The 13,324-nt window shown below is 43.2% G+C and overlaps 1 protein-coding gene and 1 long non-coding RNA gene across 6 annotated transcripts in view; one reads left to right on the top strand and one right to left on the bottom strand.

Annotated features, from left to right (window-relative positions):
- LOC309642029 overlaps window positions 1-2,709 on the bottom strand; it is a 238,924-nt gene extending 236,215 nt beyond the window's left edge. For all 3 annotated transcript variants that reach the window (XR_014252910.1, XR_014252911.1, XR_014252912.1), the window contains exon 1: window positions 2,569-2,709. This is a non-coding gene — a long non-coding RNA (uncharacterized lncRNA). The remainder of the gene's footprint in view (window positions 1-2,568) is intronic.
- HMGA2 (high mobility group AT-hook 2) overlaps window positions 2,654-13,324 on the top strand; it is a 135,574-nt gene continuing 124,903 nt past the window's right edge. For all 3 annotated transcript variants that reach the window (XM_082422938.1, XM_082422937.1, XM_082422936.1), the window contains exons 1-2: window positions 2,654-2,786; window positions 5,385-5,471. In XM_082422938.1, coding sequence (XP_082279064.1) covers window positions 2,676-2,786; window positions 5,385-5,471 — 198 coding nt within the window. In that variant the 5' untranslated portion in view covers window positions 2,654-2,675. The remainder of the gene's footprint in view (window positions 2,787-5,384; window positions 5,472-13,324) is intronic.

The raw sequence follows: 13,324 nt of genomic DNA, 5'->3' as shown, positions 1-13,324 counted from the left end.
TTGCAAAAACAAGCAAACAAAAACAAACGAGAAGCCCATTTTGTATGTGTATGTAAAATGTGCACACCACTGTGCGAATGTGATCACATTAAAGCATGTGCAAACTTGGCAGTTAGGAAACATCCCTGCAATCTTTAGTACGTGAAATTTCAATCTCTTTGATGAAGATACCATCTTTCAGCCAAGTCGTGGCAGAAAACCTTTGGTTCCTGTGAGACCCCTCCCTCCCCAGTACGCGCAGGGCTCCATCCGGAGGGATGGGGGCTCTCCTTCTCCATCACTGTTAGGCTTTCCCAGACCCAGGAGAAACCCTGGGTTTCTGCAAGGCACTCAACGCGCAGCTAAGTGTCCCAGCTCTGCAAAGGGCAACTGGAAATGGATTTAAAATGGCAACGCGGACCAATCAGCGCTGCCGCGCCTGTAGCGGACGTTTACACGCGCCTCCTCCACAGGCACAGAGGAACCTGGCGGTGCCGAACTCCCTACTTAGGGCTGTAAAGTAGGCGGTTTTTATTCCACGGTGGTCTGTATTTGGGGGAAAGAAAAAAATTCTTCCTCGGGTGAAAGTTTTTATTTTGGAATTGGTCCAAAATAATTTTGGGTGTGATGTGTGAAAATCTCAACCTAATTTTTTCAGAGCTTTTTGTTATTCAAGGATGAAAAGAGGTACATTTTAAAATGTACTCCACCTTTTTAAAACGGACTGTGGTCATTATGGTGTTCACATAACTCAGAAACAGTCCAGGCTATAAAATTAGGACTTGGCAGAAAGGGAGTTCCTAGGGAGAAGGTTAAATCGAGGTAAATTGAAGGGAGAGTTGGACAGTTGGCTCAACGGTGGAGTTAGGAAGCTATGGGGTCCCCGCGTTGGGCAACCCCTCTACCCTGCGAGCGTAGGAACCCGGGTGCATAGTGCCAGCCAAGGGGAGACTTCGCGTCGCCTCCAGTTTTTCCCGGAGAAAAAAAGCTCAGGAAAGAGGCGGGCGCTCTCCGTGTGCCTGTGTGCACACTGTTTGCACGTGTGCCTGTGTCTGTGAAAGTGCATGTGTTTCTGCGTGCATGTATGCATGTAGTGCGCGCGTGTTTGTTTACATGTGTGTTTATGCCTGCATGTGCTGTGGGAGTGTGCACGGTGTGTCTAAGTGCACGTGTGTGTGTGGATCTGCGAGCATGTCTGTGTGTGAGTGTGTGTGCGCGCGTGTGTGTGTGTGTGTGTGTGTGCGCGCGCGCGCGCGCGACGGGTCGTGCGATCTGCGAGGAAGGCATTCCGACGCAGAACAGGGCGGCGGGGGCCTGCTCCTACTCCTCTTCAGTCGATCCCCACTCCTAGGAAACGAGAACTCTGCCGCGCGTGCAGCCAGACGCTTCCTGCAGAGTGTTGGCTCCGCATCGTGGAGGTGCAGGTAAAGGCCAAGCCCGTAAACGCGGCTCCGGGGGCAGCCACATTTCCGCGCCTTCCTAGGACAGCCGGCCAGGGGCGACCTCGGGCGGCGGGTGGGGCGAGGCCGGCGGTGAGCCGGCCCGGCATCCCCGGCCTGTCCCTTTAACCCCGCCGCCGGGCGAGAGCACGTGAGCGGGGCTCCGGGTGGCACCCGGGCGCCGCCGCCGCGGAGGCAGTTGTATTTCGAACGCTGCCTCTGGCCCGCGGCCAGGCGCCTTGGCTCTGCGGTCCGCCTGGCCTCCCTCCTCCTCATACTTTTCCTAGGGCGCAGCCCCCTCCCCTTTATCCGCCCACGATTAGAGGTGGGCACTCTCCCCCCCCATCCCGCCGCCCCCTCCCCAAGCGCGCGCGCGCGCACACACACACACACACACATACACACTACACACACACACACACACACACACACACACACACACACACATACACCCTCTCATCCCGCTTGAATCCTGGGGCAGGAACTCAGAAAACTTCCAGCCCGGGCAGCGCGCGCTTGGTGCAGGACGCAAGAGCAATCAGCCCGTCCCCCTCCGACTCCCCGGTGCCGCTGCCGCCCGCTCCCGCCACCCGAGGAGGCGCGGTGCCACCCACCGCTCCGTCCCCTGCCCGCGCTCAGTGCCCGACCCGATCCCGGCAGAATCTCCCCATCCTCCCTCTGCTTTCCAACTGCCCAAGGCGCTATTTGCTTTCTCTCTCTTTCTCTTTCTTGCTCTGCGAGCGCGGAGCGAGGGGGAAGAGGAGGAGGAATTCTTTCCCCGCCTAACGTTTCAAGGGACACAATTCACTCCAAGTCTCTTCCCTTTCCAAGCCGCTTCCGAAGTGCTCCCGGTGACCGCAACTTCTGATCCCAAACTGAGAGGGGAGCCTCCCAACTTGAAACCCTCTTTTCCTTCTCCTTCGCTCTCCGCCTCCTCTCGCTACCTCCACCGTCACCTCCACCTCCGGCACCCACCCACCGCTGCCGCCGCCACCAGCAGCGCCTCCTTCTCTCCTCCTCCTCCCCTCTTCTCTCTTGTTGGCAGCCGCTGGACGTCCGGTGTTGATGGTGGCAGCGGCGGCAGCCTAAGCAGCAGCAGCCCTCGCCGCACGCCAGCTCTCGCCCACCCCGCCTCGTTCTCCAGCCCTACCTCACAGTCTCCCGAAAGGTGCTGGGCAGATTCGGGGCGGCAGAGGCGAAGCGGCTGCAGCGGCGGTAGGAGCGGCGGCGGCAGCGGTAGCGGCGGCGGGAGGCAGGATGAGCGCACGCGGTGAAGGCGCCGGGCAGCCGTCCACTTCAGCCCAGGGACAACCTGCCGCCCCGGCGCCTCAGAAGAGAGGACGCGGCCGACCCAGGAAGCAGCAGCAAGTCAGTACGCGGGCGGGGTGCGGGCAGCAGCCCACCTCCGCTCCCTCCGCGAGGGCCCCGCGACCCGCGGCCACCCGAGCGCGGGAGTGCGGCCGCCGCACGCCGCCGCGGGGGCGAGCTGCGGAGTCCCGGCGCGAGTGCGCGGCGGAGCCCCGGGCGCCCGCGCCCCTCCGGGCCGGGAGGTGGGAGCCACGGCGGGCGGGCGGCCGGGTGCGGGCTGGAGGCGGGGTCGGGAGAAGCGCGTCTTCGGACTTTCGCTATTGTGCCCGGTCCGAGTGGCGCGGTGTCTCCTGGTGACGGGAAGCGGCCGGGTCCGACAAACCGGGGCTCGCCAGGCACTTTCCGAGCCGCTTTGCAGTGGCCCGGCGGTTAGGGGTACTCTGGCGGGTCAGGGTTGGAGGGGCTTAAGTCCCGGGGGCCGGAGGCTCTTTCTCCCGCCAACCGGGGCTGCTCGCTGGCCGGGGACTGGCGCGCCGCAGCCGCCCCCTTGGCGCCCTCCCCAAGTTCTCGGTGGCCTGAGACTCGCGCCCTCCCGACAAAGAACTCGTGGGCCCGCCCGGTTCTCTTAGGGCTCTTTAAATGCGGTGCGGCGGCCGCTGCTGAGGTGTCCCAGGAAAGGGGCTGGCTACAGGAGACCCTGGGTCCCCACGGGACAGGATCAAGTAGTTCGGCCAAGGGCGCGGTGGCAAGCAGTGTCCGAGAGGGTGCACGGTAGCTAGGGTCACTTCCTCGCCAGGCGCCCAGTCATCCTTTTGCCTTGGGTCCCGCGCCTCAGAGCTGCAGACCTGAAACGTCCTTCTCCACAGCGAGTGGCTGGGGGTTGGGAGGGGACGATCGAGGGGCGCCCGGGACCCCGCGGAGTGGAGGGTTTTGTCTGCGGATGCAACCAATTAAGCGTGTAGCCTGCGCTTGCGGAGCTGCGCGCAGCGCCCGGGGTGGAGGGGTTTTGTTCGCAGCAATTTCCAAGCCTCCGCGGGAAAGGCTGGAGCGGGACTTGTCTATTGAGAACATTTAAACTCCGCTTCCGTGGGGTTTAAAGCTACTTCTTCGTTCTTTAGCCTTAAAGCGCTTCCTTCATGGCAAATAGGCCTATAAGAAAATAATCCTAGAGTCCCAAAGCTGCCCGAGAGCAAGGTGGGGAAAGCGAACAGTGTTTGCTTGCCAGTGCGTTTTAGAAAGACTGCTGTACCTTTTTGAAATCATCAAAGGAAACAAGCCAATCTAGAGGCCCCTGAGTTTTCCCGCTCTGCCCGGGCGACACTTTACATCGCGTTAGGATCCTGTTTTACACCTCCCAGGAAGTCACTGCCCTTCCCCCCGCTCTTCTTTCCCACACGCCACCCGGCTCACTCTAACTCTACTAATTGCCCCCCACCTCCAAAAAATAATCCAAAAGAAATTGCAGTGGCGTCTGGAGGTGATTGGAGGTTTTACCTTTGAGTTAAGGCAGAGTTCACAAAGAAAGAAAAATGTGTCTCCTATGTGTTTGCTCCGGATGTGCCCACTGGAGCTAGTGGTCCCACAGAAGCTTGCAGGAAACCTTCCTCAGAATCTCTAAATAGGATGCGAATTTTAATTGAAGACTTTTATGCATTTTAAGCTAATTCTCATTTAATAACCGAATCTGAATGAGATGTAAATTGATGATTCACTGGATAAATATTTAGGATCTGGAATATTAATCATCGCATTCTCCTAACCACTCGAGTATTTACTACTTGGCATAGAAGCCGTTTAAAGTTTTGCTAAACCTATTGATAGTTTCAATTTCTCCTTCCCAGACACTCCCATTCCTCCTCACTACCCCCCCCATCCCTTTTAGTTTTCTTCGGTACACCCCCATAGGGTTTTCTCAAAAGAAAGTTTTGGAGAAAATATTTATTTTATCAAAAGACATTTAAATCTAGACTGGAGGCCATTCCTACATCTCCAATTGGCAGTGAAGAATTGAAGCAATTACCTAGATTATTCAAGCAAAGCCTCCTACAACAGATTTACCATAATTATTTGGAAATTTTAGGAGGAATGGAGTTATTTTAAGTTGAAGAACTTGGATAATTGCTCCAGTATTTCACTCAGTGTGTTGATTGAGTTATAACTGACCTACAATACAGATATACAGAATGATCAAAAGCCACCTTTTTCAATATGGGAGATTGTTGAAATATTTCTGATGTTAGCTTCATATTTCTGTTGTTTAAAATGCTAGTATAGTGGAGAGTAGTATTTGTGTAAAATGCTTATTATTTCTGTGCGTTGCCAAATACACAGCCTTGCATATTTTACACCTTAAAATGTATAACTTTCTTTCTAGAACAAGCAACCTTTGAACAGTCAGCCTTTGTTACCTTTTTCGGGTTGAAATAGAATCTAGCTTTCATATGCGAAATAGAATTTCCTCTATGAATTCTTGGATTACAAGTAGAGTTATTTCCCCTTTCTGTAAACTCTGTACCATCATCATCCGTTTATGCTTGAACTGAATGTGTTCCAACAGTTCTGTTGAGCAGCACAGGCAGAAAATACAACTATAGAGTCAGGGTCAATTTCTTTCAGCCATTCTTGCCACAGCAGCATTTTTTTTCCCCCCGAAACTAGGAGCCAACCGGTGAGCCCTCTCCTAAGAGACCAAGGGGAAGACCCAAAGGCAGCAAAAACAAGAGTCCCTCCAAAGCAGCTCAAAAGGTGAGATTTCTTACGTCCTCCCAACTTTCTCAACGCCCACAGGAACCTCCCTGTAATTTTCCCGTTCTAGATCCGCACCTAAGGATTTCTCCCAAGTGGGTAACCCAAGACTCATTTCCTACCTTTAATATTGGTGAGATTTTCAAGCAGATACTTAGCATAAGAAGTTCATGAAGACACTTACAGTGCTGTTTTTAAACAATCACCAAAGAATAAGAAACTTAAAACGGAGATGGGAGGGGGAGGTGGGGGAGTGGAGAATGAACAATTAAGATTTGCACCGGTTGTGAAATAGTTAAAAACGAATCAAAGCTATAGATTTTGTCTGGTGGTGAAGTTTTTGCAATTTCCTTAAAAAATAATAAAGATTAATTTACTTTGTGCTTATTTACATGATTACTGGAAAACCAAATCCCACTATTAAAGTTAAGTGCTTTGCCAAATAGATGATAATTAGAAGTAAATCCAATTACGGGATTCTGGGGAAAAAAATTTCACTAATTTTACAGCTTTAAATGTGCTGATAAAGTACCTTGTTTGTTTACAATAAACCTGCAATATAATATATCATAATCTCTCAAAAGCCTTTCCACCTCAGGTGATAGAGAAATGTTCTGAATAGGACAATGAGAAATTTTTTTAAACAAGTATTTGACTCATTTATTGTGTATTTTTGGGCAGGATAGAACCCAACCAAGTGTAACTTCCAGTGTTTTTCTTTATAAATTTTAAATTGCAGTTTAAAAACTTCATGTTTGGTGGTATTTGAGCTAACAAAGAAGAGATATCTCAGGATCAATGCGTAGACAGAGGAGGGAAGGTGAAGATAAAATTCACATTTTTTAAGTTTACAAATAAATCAAAAAAAGTTTCTGTATTTTATTTGTGGGTTTGTATGCTCGTTAAAAACAAAGGTTCAAAATTCAGAAGTAAATTTTGATATATCTTTACAGTCGATTTGAGTACACCATGTATATAGTATTTGTTGAAAATGACTGTATGCTCATCTTTTGAGGATTAATGTTTTGTGTGGTTTTCTCTGTGACTGTGAGCACTAACCATATTATATTTGATAGTTTTCAGTGTTGTAAACTTCCATAGCAACCAGTGATACATATAAAGTTATTTAGGGAGCAACTATGAGTTCTTCTCTGTTTTATTTTAACAGTCTTGAACAGAGTTGAAAGAGCAGGTTTCTAATATATTTAAATATAACTGCTTCTCAGAGTGAAGATTTAATTGTACTCATATTTAATCACTAAACATTGAAGTAGCTCTAAATTATCTTGTCATTTAAAAGTGACTGTGTAATCTGATATTACTAATATGAATACTTACTATTTGTTTTCTTACCTGCTTTATTAAATTTTAAAAAAGGGCTAATTTAACATAGGGTTTTTTTGTTGCATTAAGTTAATTTTATCTTAATTTTACTCTAATGGAATGGCAAAGAAATATCTTGGTAGCTAGCTGACAAACATTTAAACTATGATGTAATTGCTCTGAAAAATGCATCATAACATCTCCCAGGAAGAAATCTGTATATCTCATCATAAATAAATTATTTAAAATTCAATACAAAAAAAGGGAAAATGAATTACCTCTCATATTTTACTGTATTACTCTTTTTTTTTGAACGAGTAAAAAGGTGCTTCCATCACCTTCTCTTCAGTTTGAAAAGTTTGCCACTGACTAGCAAAATCTTTATTGACAAAAGGAAAGCTGAGACTTGGGCCTAATTTACCACCTAAAGCAAAATAACAAAAGGTTTGTCTCTTCCCAAGTAAGGTTTGACTTATTTTTAGTTACTTTGGTGATAGGCATTTATAAATGACCCTTAGGCTATTCATCTTTCTGATAATTCTTCATGTGTATGCACATAGTATTACAACTTCCAAAACAGAAGTAGGTTTTCTTTTTCCGAAAGAAATTTTTCTCTGAAATCTTTCATTCTTCCAGACAAAATTATTTCACACAATTCTGTTATAAAAGTCCCCTTCCTAATAAAAATGGATACATATTTTTGCTCAGAACCTGACTGTTATATTTCTTCAGTTTTATAAATTACGCTTCATCTGGAGAAGATAACACTTTGCAAAATAATGAATGACACTGATGAATTGTTCATGGCATGTGTAAACTTAAGGTATTTTCACTTTCGAATCGGTATTTATTGAGTTTGCTACTACCCTATGTAAACATGATTATCAAACATATTTGTTTATCAAACATATGTTGTATTCTAACAAAACATATTTTTGTTAGGACTTTGAAAAGTAATCTTTTTTAGAAAAAGTTATATTGTTCATAACATGCTAGACTGACCAGAGTAGAGATGAGAAGTCTTCTATGATTAATAAATTGGGAATTCTCCTGCAAACCGAGACTCACCAAAATGGAAAATACATAACAAAACCTGGTAAGTATATAAGAGAACTGAACTCTAAAATTAGAGGAGATACAGTGTACACTGGGATACTGATGATGTTGTATGTTTAAAATTTCTTGCTGCTTGGAGTTTCTTTACTTACAAAGTTTGTATTTGGACCCAGTAACTGGCCTTGGGGCATTTGAAAACAAAACTGCTTGTTGGAAAATTAGCAATGTGAAACTTGACAATGCATGAGTAAAGTTGCAAGACCAAGTGGAAGACTACTAAATTAGCAATCACTTTAATTTCAGGTCATATTCAATATAAAATTGATTTGTGTCATACATAAAACAAACATTTATAAAAACATAATTTGTTATGCTTGGAACTTTTGGAAGAGAAGATAATTATTCTTCACTTTGCTTCTATTCCGTTATGACAAATTCCCATGGATAACCATTATGTAGAAATTCTAGTTATTCCTAAGAACACCAATCTGAGTGCTCAAAATTCATCCCTGAACCAGTTTCATATTGTTATCTCAATAAAAGAAATCAGAAGTTAATGTTTTCCTGAATAAATAATTGATTCGTGTGAGTATGTGTGTGTCTGTGTGTGTGTCTTGACCCTTTTATTTATGTCTTAGTTTGAGGTATACCTGTGACCAGTTGGCTCTTAATTTCCTTTTTGTTTTAGTTTGTTTTCCTCTCCTGTTTGTGCTGGATGGAAATACTTTGTATTTTCACATTTCTCATGTTTGGAGAGAAGAAAGATATAATCAACTTTATGTTTAGTTTAGGGTTTTTGTTGTGCCTGTTTAATGAGAGAGCACTGGAGGGGTTTCTTTCACTAATTCTCCAGTGTTTAAGGTCACAAGTCAAATTCATCTGTAAGTCAGGCCAATTGTCATTCAGGTACTTTTAGGCAAAAAAAAAAATTCTGAGATTGAATTAAATTTTAATAGGAAGAATTGCATATAAAAAAGATCTCAGGTGTGAGATAGCCCTACTTCGTAGTATCACAGATTTGCTTGAACTTCCTTTTGACTTTAGGTTGTAATGAAGAGAAATAGAGAGCAAAGTACAAAATGAAAATACTATGTAGGTAAAGTATACTTCAAATAATGTGTTCAGGCAGACACTTAATTTCTTTTTTCCACTTGCCTAAACAAAGAAGACTTGATACGAATTGGATACTATAGAGGAAGATTTGTGCTCCTTTTCTAATCATGTTCCTAGAAAGGTGGTTGGTTTTGCACAAATGATTACTAACACCAAGCACAGATATTTTAGGATGAGAAAATGGGTTTTCCTCATCATTTCAGATAATTAGCTCATAGATGCTGAGCAAGGACATGATTTTTTACAGGATATAGTAGGTCGAGCTGAAGAGAGGAACCAAAGGCATCATTATAGGTAAGTCAGGGAAAGATGGTATTGGCAGTTGTTATACAATTCCAGCCTATGGCTTCTATGTTACTAATATGAGTTATTTTGAGTTCCTCTGTGTTTTTATGGGCAAGTAACTTCCACTGGGACTCAGGGCTCTATCTAAGGATACAGATAAATCCAGTCAGGTGGAATTACGGAAAGCCCAATTGTTGTCTCCATTATCTTGGTATTTTAGGCTGTCTTACCTAAACAGTTGACTCATTTTTTTTTCACTTAACTTTGCCAGAGAGGACCGAGCCTTAATGTATCAGTAAATTCTCTCTCACAATGCCTTTGAGTCATCGTAGATTATGATCCAAATATGGAAGATTCAAATACATTTGAGTTATTTTCTGAAATCACTTTACTTCAAGGAACCCAGAGATCTCATTCTTTGCCAGTTATTCTTCTGAACTTTTTCATCGAAAGCCCCTCATTACTTTGACTGACTTCCAACTCTGGCTCATTTTTATCTCAAGGTCTCAACAGATCATTTTGCTCAAGAGAACATAACAGATTGGTATTCTGTTGCATTTCAGTTCTTTTTTGAGACTAGATGGATGCTGAAGAGCATTTTATGTCAGTTAAATCATTCAGACCTATCTTATCTTGTTAGCTGACTTTCTGCAGTTTCCAGAGCTCGCTCTGGAACCATATAGCTTGGCACAAGGGTGGAACAATGAATTTTATATCCTAGATTCTGAGATTTTTAGCTCTGAATTTTTATACTGCCAACCAGGAGAAAAAGGTGAATGGAGAACTGATTCCATTTTAGGCTGCTTTATTATTATTCTATATTGCTTTAATCCACAGTGCATCTTCTAAGTGATTTAGCAGGAGTAGTCACAGCCATTGTTTTCTGCAGGATAATGTAGGGAGCAGTTTGCTCGGAAGGTCAACCCTATGAGCTCTCATATCATTGCTATTGATTTTTCTGATTACAAAGGAGGGAGAGGAACGGTTAAGAGGAGAATCCTAAACTTTGAAAATAACTTTTCCTGTTATTTTGGCCTTGGCTTTAATTTCATGTTTGTATAGGTGAAGACAGGCATGTGTAAATAATGACATGGGAGTTGACAACAAGGACTTCCTTGGGGAAAATGAGCATGAACTACAATGGATGATAGAATTCACTTTATTCCTGTTTCGGAAAATATGTAGTGATGGCAAACTTGTAATGTCTTTTAAAGACTAAAAATAGTTGCATGTACAGTTTGGAAACCCATAGAACTAGATTAGCAAAAAGGTAAAGTGACAATTACTTAACATTTAATGTGATTGATTAGTCCAGTTGATTTTGATGCCAGTGCACATTGATTTACACTCTTTATATTTTTGAAAGAGCTACTAAAAGAAATAAAATGTGACTCTACACTTTTTTTAGATGGCTCCATATGCTCTAAAGTCAGCAGGTCTTAGTCATATATACATACGTATGTAAAGATACATGAAAACATAGCAAGGTACTATTAAGCCCAAATATTTTTCTAGCTCTTTTGTGTGTGTGTGTATACAGATGCACTGATTGATTTGGAGTGGGGCGTTCTGGTTTTTATGCATTATCACAGTATGATGTGACCATTTAGAATAGCAAAAAATTAATAGCTATCTAAATTTGACCCAGAAGTCAGAACTGGCTAATGCGCTTCGTTCCCAATCTCAGCTCTTGTCTATGTCTTTATAGGAAACTTGGAAATATTTTACTTTTAACTACTCATTTGATTTCCACCCTAGAAGTTTTTAAAAAAATTTCCCCATGGCTACTTTATTTTGTATGGGACTATCTCCCAGAAGAACAGACCCTTTATTGCCTTGAAATCAGATGGGGATCTCAGTTCCACCACTTAAGAACATGGGCAGATTTCTTAATCGCCCATTTAAACAGGGGAAGTAATAGCTGCTGTACTTAAATAAGATAATGCTCAGAAAGTCACTCAGTACTTTGACTGGAAACTTACAAAATTGGGAGGTACTCCTTTTAAGGGTAACATTTTAAAATATGGAGGGAGTTAAGAAATTACATTTGACTACCTACTAAATGCTGTAGCTTTTGTCAGGCTTACCTTCCATATACATTAGCTCCTTTAATCCTTTCATGTAGGCTTTATGGTCTTCGTTTCACAAATGAGAAAACTGTGATTCAGAGATGTAAACTCTGACATGTCTAATGTTCAGCTCCAGTAAATGGGAATACCTGGGCTTGAGTTCAAATCTAATTCTAAAGTTTATGCTCTTTCCACTATTATGCGGTGTCAAATATCTCGTAAAGTATTTGCTACAAGGTAGATTATGTTTTCTCCGGTAACCAGAAATGTAGGTTGCAAGTTAGATTTTGAGAAATCTTTGGAGGGCAGTTCTCTACGAGCTTATAAAGGGATTGGCAATATGTGCCTACTGCAACCCATCCCCACAGACTTCTGGCCCCCAAATAAACCAGAAGGCTATGACTTTGGAGATCATGGCACATCCAGAAGTTTTTTTATTTGTTAAATGAAGGGGCTGGATGAAATGTCTTCTAAAGCCCTACCAAGCTGTAGAATTCTAAAGGCGAGAGGGAAACAACAGGGAAACACACAGGTGATATAAACACCAGTGTTTCTTTCTTTCCTTCCTTCCTTCATGCAATAAATATGTAGTGAGCACATCTTATGCACCAGACCCTAATGCTAAGCACTGTTTCCAAGATCAAGAGTTCTATTTGCTAGATGAATTTCCTTTTTTAATTAATTTTTTAGGGCTAATACATTTAAGAGCCTGGAGTACCAAAACTTCTTAGAGAAAGATATAATTACATTTCGCATTTAATAGTCTCCCCAATCCTCATGAACTTGCTTCTAAAGCATCTTATAAAATTAAATACACAGTTCTGAACTTACACTTTTTTTAAAAGGCAAAAATAAGAATGAAGACAAGCCAGGAGGGAATAACACTTTTAACATATGATCGTTAGTATAACAGGGCTGATAATAGTCTGAAATTCAGTTCTTACAAATGCAGAATTCCCACCCTCTCTCCCTACTCCCCGCCCCCCAGATAAGCAGTAAGTACTCAGAATAAGTTATTGTCTGAATTATACATGGGTTTGTAGCGTGGAACCAAATTCCACTCTGGTGAAGGAAAACCAAATATACACTTACACAGTATTGCATATGTTAACATATTAAAAACAAAACAAGTCCCCGAAATGTTTTGTTTTCTATTGAAAAATAATATTCCGAAGAGCATTAAACACAGGGAAAAAAGTTAAAGCCAGTGTTTTCCAATATGTAAAATTCCTGGATCTATCCTGGTTTACAAAGGAAAATCCTAACTGGTTTTGCAGCTTTTGTAAAGTTTGATCAGAATGATTAAATAATGTGGATTTTAAGGAACAATGAAAACCTCCCAGATCGACGACACACAGCACAGCTAATGTGTTTCTTCTAGATGTCGTCTCAGAAGAGGGTTTCAGTTTACATGTAATACTGGCCCCAAGACCAAGGAGCAAGTTTGCTTTTAACAAGTCCAAGTGATAATCGTGGTATTTTGCCCTTTGGTTAATGGTGCGAATTTTATTTTTGAATAGACTTTTTGTAAATGGGATGCTCGTTTTTAAGTCCTCTTGTTTGCAGGGCTTTCTCTCTCTATGAGAGATTTGCTTTCTCTAACTTTGAAATGCAGTGAAACCCTCTCAGAAAACAACCCTCTTTCTAACAGACTTTAGATACACCCGGATCGCATCATGGCCCCGGAATATAACCACCATACAGAAAAGCCTGGTGTAGCACTGTTAGCTTTTAAGATCAGCAGTCTCCTACTCTCAACCCCACCTACCATCCCCATGCCCATGAGAAAGGATTTCTATCTTCCGTGTTTGTATAACTTACTACTGAGTAAACTGTGCAACCTTACAATTGCTCCTAAAGGGTAAATCAGACACTACTTCTGTATTAGGGAATTTTGTACTCAATATAACTCATGATGTACTAGCCAGAGGGTTTCTTAAAAGCTTCATTCTTAAGGTGATCTAGGGGTGTAATGGAATATTTGCATTGATTGAACCTTCTATGAGA

This window comes from Balaenoptera physalus, assembly GCF_965194825.1.
Source record: "Balaenoptera physalus genome assembly, chromosome: 13".
In the NCBI taxonomy this organism is placed as follows: domain Eukaryota; kingdom Metazoa; phylum Chordata; class Mammalia; order Artiodactyla; family Balaenopteridae; genus Balaenoptera; species Balaenoptera physalus.
Note: the sequence above shows the minus strand (reverse complement) of the source record. Positions and strands in the feature narration are given on the sequence as shown.